This window comes from Anarhichas minor, unplaced genomic scaffold (assembly GCF_050575085.1).
Source record: "Anarhichas minor isolate MPS153535 unplaced genomic scaffold, ASM5057508v1 ptg000027l, whole genome shotgun sequence".
Lineage (NCBI taxonomy): Eukaryota > Metazoa > Chordata > Actinopteri > Perciformes > Anarhichadidae > Anarhichas > Anarhichas minor.
The window spans coordinates 8,036,439-8,046,385 of NW_027466473.1; the positions used below are offsets into that span (position 1 = coordinate 8,036,439).

The following is a 9,947-nucleotide window of genomic DNA, read 5'->3' on the forward strand; positions in this document are numbered from 1 at the left end:
CTCCCAGAGGTCCACTGTAGTTCTTTAATCATAATCACATGTATCGTTGCATGTTGCGTCGCATTACAAGCTCCATTGCTGCTTTTGTTCCGTCACAACAATGATTAATGAATCGCTCTCGATACTGCGAGATGTCCCAATTGATCAGTATGTGGTCAATTAGCCAGGACTTTATTAATCGTCAGCTGTGAAATAATTGTTTCCAAATACTTCACAAATGATTTGAACGCAGCATTAAGTAGGGACGTGATATGATAGCCGTGACAGATCTAAAATGTGCCCTCTTCAGTGTGGGCTGAATCAGCTCCTCTGGGCTGAATGTGTGGAGCGGGCTTTTGGGCCATTGGTGAGACAAATAGCTGCTCCCAGTGGTGCAACAGCTAGAGAGCGATGAGGCCTTTCTCCAAAAGTGAATGGATCCTCGGCTCTAACTGTGTCCCAGATCTAACTTGACCACCCACAGGTGAAGTCTCCAATCCTCTGGCAAAGGGCCCCCTCGAGAGAAAGGGATCCACTTCCACATTAATCATTCCTGTGACACAAATAGCTCCCGCAAATGCATGATTATCACAACACCCAGTCAGCAGTTTGCATGGCGGGGGGGGGAACAGAATGAGTTGCCCTCTTTCTGTTTACAACAAAGCACCAGAGCGTCGGGCAGAGCTAATGGATGGCGCTGAAAATGAAATGAAATGGGTTTTCTCCACTCTCGATCCGGTCCGTTGTCTCTGAGACGGTCCCACGTGACTGTTCCTCACAAGGATGCAACAGGAGGAGGAAGATTGGTAGCCTTGTTCATGTACACGCTGAAGCTGTTGACTTTGACCGAGTGTTCTGGCCATACTGAAGAGGAAACCCAACTGGTGTGTCTGTTTGCAGGTAGATGGTTGGATTATCGAAGACCTAAATCTAAACCAGAGGTCTTTCAATCGTAACGTTGCAATATATTCTGACAAAATGAGATGAACGAAGATCTATCTGCGACACAAAATGACAGTTTCCATGCTGTTTAGCTATTCTAGGGAATAGATAGATAGATTTACACTTTAATGTTCCATAGTGTTGAGTACTGCTACCATTGTAGACAGTCTCTCGGTTTGTTTGTATCTGAAGACACAATACGCTTAATAAAAAACACAAGGCAACACTGATATTCTATAAAATATAGACATAAGATGATAATTCATGTTTCTGATGAATAAAAGAACCCTAAAGAAGAAATCATTTAAATGTGGCCATCTTGTTGCTTAATAAATAAATCAAATCGCTATACAATATATAAGCCTTCATAGAAATGTTGTGAAATTCATCATATAGTGCATGCAACTACATACATTCAAGTGAACACACGACAAAGCGCATGGCTGAGCATATGCTCATCTTTTAAAGTGATGATGAATAGCCTATGAATGAAGTGTAAGATTTCAACCAATAGGAAACGTTCTGGTCGTTCCAGTGCTTGTGGCTCATGCTGTTCTCGTGTTTCCTCTGGCCTGTAATGGTCTCTCGGGCCTGGTGGAAGAGCGTGTTGTGTTTTCGCTGCACCACACAGGTCTCTACATTCAGTGTCTGCCCTACAAAAGGAAAGCATCCCGACCGCGAGTGGCGCGGGCCTCTCGCTCTCCACGCCCTCGGAGATGTGAACGCCGGCACGGAGGCAGAATGTGACATTAACGGCTTGCGCCTGGTTCCTGTCTCCGGGTTGCTGTCTCCGGTTGCTGTCATGGAGACCAGGTCATCCGGCCTGGTGGGTCTGCAGCCTGATAGCCACGCTCGTGGCTTCAGCAGCAAAGCAGCAGAGCAGAAAGGACCATTCCAGCTGGCTGGCTGAGAAATGGCAAAGCCTGCTTGAGCATGTGGACTTGCTGTTATGCAGCACCTTGGGGTGCGAATGTTTGGAAGAAATGTCATCAATTAGAGGGATTTCCACTGACATGTGCTTATTTGCCATTTGGGCATTATAGAACAAAGACTTCCACCCAAGGGAAAGCAGATTTTCTGCACTATGCGACCTGACTTCAGTGTGATCCTGGTGTTGGTGTACCATTTCCCCCCCCCCCCCCCTTAAACACTAAATTGAGCCTAGTCAGGAATTATACAGTATATTCTATCCTTTAAATCAGATGGATAAATACTTACTGACCCGTTTGGTCAACAAAAGCCAGTACCTATAGATTCTACTGCTTGGATTTGTACATAAAAACAATTCATATTCTATGCGTCTTTGTATTGTTGACAGCAGCGTGTAGACTTGTGGCGACTGATGGACATTTTCCGACATCGCAATCATCTATATTCTTTTTTCCCAAAACAGTGACACAGTGATCAATCTGTGATGCATCAAACATTATGGTGTTGCTCACCTCCCAGCCCAGGACGTAGTCTGTTGTCATATCCATCCAACAGCCTGTCTAGAATTCGGGTGAAAATGGTGATATTGTCTTTGCTGTCATCAGGCAACGGCTCTCTGTGTCCAACGACTGCCCTGCAGGAAGAAATGGAGACAGAAAGGTGGGATCAAAAGATGGAAATCATATCAAATGTAATAAAAAGTTAATATAAAAAGTGATATTTTGCCGCACTGAGAATGGCATGCAGCGTCCAGTGGTGCGAACGTCTGCTGTTTGTTTGTATTGAAAAGTCCATTTTACAGTAAATGTTTTTATTCACCACTATACAAAGATGTCTCAATGATTAATGAACACATTATTCATACCAACTTTCAGTATGAATGAATGTTATGAGAATTAAAGTCCACAATCACCTGTCTGTTTTAATATTTCTCTCGCAGTTGATCCGCCTCCAGCTTCAATCAATATTTGGATAAAAACGTCTGGTTTTGTTTGTTTTTGTTGTATTCGTCTTAACAAGCTGGAACCTCCATATTTACAAAAAAGACAGTCAATTTATGGTAATAAATTGGAAATACTTTGCAGCATTTTGTTCGAGGATTCATCATATGCTATCAGCCCCTGGTTATTAATTTACATGGCCTCCAATCCCCTGCAGAACAATACTGCGGTGAGATGAAAAGGCCACTCTATCGTAGGTGGAACACTGGTGAGTTAATGAGTAGCGTCTTTTAATTAAACCTAAATCCCCTGAGGAGCTGACCTATAATGCCCAAATAAACCCCATCAACAAGCAGTCCTGGTGCTGCTGATGCACAGCGTTGTGCTTCTTGGTAAAGACAGAGCTTTAAGGAATTTAGTGCTTGAAGAGTAACCCGAGTTGTCCCTGAATGTTGTTAAAGGGAAGCGCTCAACAGCAAATCTGTCTTTGCTAGGCCTCTCAGAAGGGCTTTCTGAGACTTAATCTGTCCTATAATAACAGCTCGACATAAGAGTCCATCTGAGCTGCAACACCATTAAAACACTGACTGAGTGAAGGTCACTACTTAAAGTGTATGCAACTGTAGTTATTACCGGTTTAGGGTGTTTGCTGTTCAGAGCACGCAAGAATGTCATTTTGAATGTCTTAAATTTTGAGGCATTTGGGGAAATGAGCTTATCCAAGTAGCTATTACATGGGCGCATATGTGGGCAATAAATAAATATCAATTAAGCATCCCGGCTCCCTCATACTAAATGGACTTGTATTTATATTTCTAGTCTTCCAAGCACTCAAAGCACTTTACACTACATGTTTATTGACCCATTCATACACCACAGGCACAGCCCACGGGAGCAATTTGTCTTGCCCGAGACACTCAACCCCAAGCTGGGGATCGAACCGTCGATCCTCTGATATGAAGGACGACCCGCTCAACTCTAATCAAATGATCCATATAATAAAACTTTTTTTTTTGGTTCCCTAGTTAAAGTTATAATCCTCAACAGAAATGAAAACCCCAAGGACTGTGTGCTGTGCTAGTAAACCGTGCTTGCTGTTACCACTGTGACCACGGGTGTTGCCAATTCAACCAGGACTGATATCTTAAGAATTACAACTTGAAGAAGAAAGTACTAATGATTATCCTGATGATGTCAGATATTTCAGGCTCCGTATCGCCACTGAGACTAAGCTTTTTAACACTAAGCTCACGATTTTGCACCTCATTGAGTGGGGCACAGTTTGATATATTCTGGTTGTCAAGAGCATAATTAAGCTCTGCCAAAAGGGTTAGAATATGACAGTATAACAGTGTTGAAAGAAATATACATTGCTGGCTTTTCATTCACAAACCTTATCAAAAAGGGCCAGGCATGCGTGTTCCAGGCAGCTCAAACACACGAAAGACAGCAAATACAAAAAGCCTTCAGAAACGGCTGGGACAAGTTAAAATGAGTATCATCTCACTCAATAAGAATCACACATCAAGACGGAACCAGTGGAGAGTCACAAATGAATGAGAAACCTTTAGCCCCTGTGATACAATTCTAACAGTGTGTGTTCCACCCTAAAATATCCACTGCAGGAAAACAAAGTACTTGTGTGGTTTGTAGCATCTGTGTGCTTTACTGAAACACTCGCTCTCTCTCTCTGAAGCACACACACATGCTAACATCTTCCAGTATCAGCCAGCTGTTCAAATTCCCTGGTGAGGACAAAGCAATGGCACATTCCCTTTTGAATTTGATATCATTTTTAAATGCACAGGGTTTACAATCGAGCCAGCCGCTTGTTTTACTTCCTCGGTCCTCTTCATTATTCTCACTATACCTTACGCCTAATGAGGAAAGAAAAGGCGAGAACAGTCATTATATTCCTCAACTGCTCACGCGTAAAGAAAAAGATTTAACGAAAGCAAACTCTGTGCCAGAGACGTTGAACGTTTGTGTGAGTTTTGCCAGAAGGAGAACAAGTTCTAACAGGAGCAGAGAAGGTAACGGTGCTGTAGGTGTAAACACCGGAGATGTAAAGGCAGACTTGCACCGCCGTGTATCTACTCTCATTTCAATGTGATGCTAAATTTGACATCCTGCATCCATGAAATATTTATATACTAGTCATGGGTTTAGCTCATAGATAATGTTCATTTTTATAACATGCTGTCTGATGGCATAACACTGTATTCAGTGTGCCCCACATGAGAGGACTGATATGTCTTCACCAATGCTGAGTGAGGCAAGCCTGGAAATGTATTTATTTTGTTTCTAAGCAACAACATTGTAAGAAATGATTCACTCCAAAACTGCACACGTGGTAGTAAAGTGATATATCAAGGTGATATTTACTGTTGGTGTTGGTGCACCAGTTAAGGTGGGGAATCTAACACCTTTATGGTTTTCACAGCAGACATTTAAGCTCAGGTGTAGCTAATACTCAATTTTCTGAAGGAATTGCAGTGTGAAAGCTGGATGTTGAAAAGCTGAAACTAAACTGCTTTGCTGGCTTTAAAAGTTGAATAATATCAGACATGTATGAAAGACGTGGAATGTGTTATGGTTCGTTGAAAAGCCGACTCAAAACTGAGTTGCCGGCCTTAGAAGTCGATTGATGCCCATAATGTATGAAAGATGTATAAGATTGTAAGGTTTGTATGAAGCATCTAGCTGAAAGTTGGAAAAAATGACAAAAATCGCTGCCACATCCAGCACACCTTGGACTTAATAGAGCAGTGAATAGTGCACAGTGTTGACTTAAGGCAGGTTTGACTCGAAGGCATCACGCCATCAAACACGGCCCTTCGTGGTTGCTCTGTGCAGCAGGTTTTTGCCTGTCCGTGCACAACCGCTACGCACATGGGCGGAGAAAGTGGAGAACTGTGAGGAGCTTTGAGAATGTTGGTTTGCTGCGAGGAGAAACGTGCAGGGAGTATAAAAGATCCATACATTTCCTCCTCGCGATCCTGCGTCAGCTCATGGCGTCATTAGACGGGACGGATAGCAAATCAAGGATGTTATATTTTCTTACAGCGTATGGACAGTTAAACAACTTTATAATGTGTGTGCAACAGACTCAGCTTTAGTGGAAGTGTATTCTCTCCGAAGGAGAGATACGGCATTGAAATGTTACTCTGCAAATATAGTTTCTTAATTGGCCGTGTTCTGTAGAAGTCTTCTCTTTAATTATTGCTTAGTCCCGCTCTGCACCGGATTTGCGACGTTTTTCAGCTGAGATGAAAGGGACAGAAAATATTTTAGCGATTGCAAAATAGAAAAACTTGTGCAAATATGCAACATTTATTAACAAACACAAGTTTACAGGGTCCAAAAACCATAATATGTACATAGAAAGGACTTCAATGAATACCTCTCAATGCTTTCATTGAGTGTCCACTTTTACTGTTATTGATGTCATTGATTAAAGGTTCTCTAGCCACTGGCTAGCTCACGGCCGGCGCTCTGCACTGTGCTCAATCCGTCGCCGTCGTCACGGAAGCGTGGCACCCTCCCTCCGGTTCCTCCTCGGGCTAATACTCCGTTACTGCTCTTGCCGTTGTTTGCACTGATAACCATGTTAGCACTGTTAGCTGTGAGTGGCAGGGTCAGCCTTCGCCATGTTAAGAGAGCCGCGTGGAGGGAATGGATATGTTCTGAATTTCTCGTTGAGCATTAAAGTTCACGGACGGTGCAGATCATGAAGTAGCCAGTTACTGTGGCGGTAACCGGCAACGAGAGAGAGAGAGAGAGAGAGAGAGAGAGAGAGAGAGAAGATGGCACAGACTTTTGTTGGCTGGTGAAATCAAATGTGTGTGTGGGCCAAGAAGTCTTGAGTTAGTTGATTGGGCATGCACTGAGTGAGTGGACTGGATCTGATCCAAGGTAAGTGCTCTGAACCAGTCTGACAGGTGAACGATTGCAGGCTTTGCCAGGGAAGAGATGTAGCGGTGGTCTCCCAGGGCTAACGGGGCGCCTGCTGCCAGCCAGGAGGCGTGTGGAGTAGGTGGGGAAGCTGGAGCCAAGTGAGCAGTAACGAGAGCGTGAGATGAAGGTGCTCCACGAGCTGACAGCGATGGCAAATAGATTAGCGAGGAGGAGTAATCGTATACAAAGTGCCAGCTAAAGTCTGCAAATGTGCGTTCCTTTCATTGACTCATTTGGCGCGTTTCATGAGGCCAGTTATTTTATCCTGCCGCCTCTGGATGTTGAACATTTGAAGCGGTGTGCAAAGAAATCTTCTCCGCCCCCCCCCCCCCCACCAATGCAGTGGCTCCAGATGGAGCTGCGTGAACTCGCATTGCCTCTAGTGATGTCACGTGAGTCGGAGTCGGTTATGGCCGAAGACTACAAGTTTGAAAATTAGAAAAAAGACTCGCGGGTGTGGAGTTGATCATCTCTGCTTCAGACTAGCAGCTCGAGGCTACTAGAATAAAGCACCGGAACCTACAACTCAACTGTCGGCAACCGAGTTTCGTTATGGGTGGTGTCGGCGCTCCCATCCCAACAAACATTTGGCTGCTGCTCATGCGTCTTGAATTCAAAGTGGACACCTCCGCAAATGCCTCGGCATCCTCCCCGAACTACCTCATCTCTCTCTAAGTGTTGCTCTAAGAACCCTGATACCCATCCACCGCTAACGTGCCCAGACGAGGCATGCACTCGCTGAACTGTCTCGCTACTTAGAGCCTGGGGGGCGACCGAAAATCGAATGGAGGGGATTAGTGAGGCTGCTTGGAGCTTTGTGGAGAAGATATATTGGAAGCTGATGACTTTTCTTGACTTGTGGTTATGGGGGCCACTGGTTTATTTATTATATGTGGCAACAAATATTTAATTCCATCTTCCTGTCATCTAAATCCCACAGTGGGGGGGGGGGGGGGGGGGGGGGGGGGGGAAGGCACAGAGGAGGAGATTTCTAATTAGCACGTTCTTGATTAATAAATAGTAAATTCCAAGCTTGAATTTATGCATGTGTTAACCTTTACAACATAACTAATCTTCCTCACCAGGTCCTCCCACTCATATTTTCTCCCAGTCCACCAACAATATATTGATAATGTTATGCAGCAGCGCATTATGCAGCATATTGTCTCTTAGCAATGGATGTCTTGTAACATTCAAAGCCTTTACAATATGACAGATCTTTCTATAATTGCGTCTTTCTTCTGTTTTCCACTTGTCTGTTTTGTGCAGATAATATGCACATGGGGGGGTGATCATTGCTAATATACAGTAGCTTTGGCTGACTCCAGGGACAACTGCCACACCCCTATTTGTTCATAGGACAAACTTTCTCATGTTGCTTCTTTCATCTTGACGTCCACAAACTTTTTTTTAAGGAAGCACTGCCCTAAGAAGTTATTAGAACCTGGAGCTTGTGTAATGACATGTGATATAGATAAATAGAGTGGTATTTAACATCTTTCAACTACAGCAGACTGTGATTTCTTTAAAGAATGTAAATAACCTATAGCAGTGTGGCTCTTGGTATGGCAATGTTGGTCTTGCCACCATTTCGATCCAGACTTAAATATCTGCTGCTGGACAGATTACCATGATATTTTCTCATGACATGAGATTTACATGTATTCATGTTCCCCTCACGATGAATTGTAATCAGTTTGTTGATCCTTTGGTACAGCCTCAGCTATACTTTGAATTTAGTGATAATTAGCAAAATGGTAGCATGCTAACATGCTAAACTAAGATGGTGAGCATGGTGAACATAACACCTGCTTGGCATCAGCATGTTAGCATTGTTACTGTGAGCATGTTAGCATGTGGACGTTGCTATTTTGAGTGCATAAGTGTGCGTTTACGCTGACAAATGTGCTAAAATGCAGCGCACTGAGTAGGGATGAGTATCGTTAGGATTTTATTGATACAAGTACTCATCGATTCTGCTTATCGGTTCGGTTCCTTATCGATACTCTTTTCGTTTCTTTTTAATTATATTGTAAGAAAAAATACAATAAATTAAGAAAAAAAATCAACATTGCTTATTATTCTTGTATGTATACAAATAGTCTTTCTTGAGCAGCAATACAAGGAGATCTAAACTCATTCACAACTAAACAATTAGCTAAGTGATTGGCTTTTTATCTATAAACCTCTTCTTATTAGCTAACTCCACATGGCATCGCTAATGCTACCTGCAGTGGACGAGGATGGATAGCTGCTCGCCAGACAGTTGAAAAACTGTGCATTTCTGCAGGTTCATGTTCTGCTTGTTCGCCAAATGTTTTGATAAATTGCTGGTATTACCTTCTTTACTTGTGAGGGTTTTATTGCATTTGTGACAACGAGAGTTATCAACATTTACCCGAGTAAAATGTAGCCACACTTGTAGCACAAATCCGCTACTCGTGCAAAGACGGGCACAGAGGCAGAGAGACGAGTTTTGCGACGCTGCTATTTTTACGCGGAGATCTCACTCCGTAACTTCTAAAGTACCGGCAGCAGAACCGTTAACTTTACAATACTCAGGGTTTTTACTCATTTGGAAATGTTTCCCATTTAGAACAGAGTTTCTAAACGGGGGGGCATCCCTAACAATGAGTACCGGGATGGCATACTCGCACCGGTCACAAAGGTAAGGGTGGAATCATAGACACTTCTCACCCTCAATGGTCGCCATCTTGGCTATGTTGCGGAAGGGGAGGTTCCAGCAAACTTGGCGGAGATGGTGGCATAAACATGGACTACAGATGCAACTTAAAGTAAAATCACGTTCATTTTTAGTCCGTTTTTTATGCAATTGTCAAGTAAGCAAACAAGCCAGCCAGGTATTTTGGCAAGGGCGACAATCACGGTCAAATGTTGGCGGTTGCACTCCGTCTGGTTGCAATTCGCCATTAAAAAGAAGAAAAAGAGCTCAAATGTTGCAGTCGTCACTTCCGGTACTATAGGTGCACAACAGCAATGTTAGATTTGAGGCAACATTCACGCACTACGCAAGTAAGTGCAAGTGCACACAGTGTACTATACTACATGCAAGTGTACTAACGGAAGTATCTGAATTCAGACACAGCATTAGTCTTGTTAAATATAAAATTCCCAAGCTTTTTACACAATATCGATTGTCGAGCTGTAGCTGAACAAAGTCCGCCCCAGTAACCTCCT

The 9,947-nt window shown here is 43.3% G+C and overlaps 1 protein-coding gene across 1 annotated transcript in view; it reads right to left on the minus strand.

The window, feature by feature from the left end:
- gabra3 (gamma-aminobutyric acid type A receptor subunit alpha3) overlaps nucleotides 1-9,462 on the minus strand; it is a 39,005-nt gene extending 29,543 nt beyond the window's left edge. Inside the window, exons 1-3 of the mRNA XM_076101376.1 lie at nucleotides 9,447-9,462; nucleotides 6,732-6,837; nucleotides 2,364-2,485 (exon numbers count right to left, since the gene is read on the minus strand). Of these exons, the coding sequence (XP_075957491.1) occupies nucleotides 2,364-2,485; nucleotides 6,732-6,837; nucleotides 9,447-9,462 (244 nt within the window). The remainder of the gene's footprint in view (nucleotides 1-2,363; nucleotides 2,486-6,731; nucleotides 6,838-9,446) is intronic.
- Between the last annotated feature and the right edge of the window lie 485 nt (nucleotides 9,463-9,947).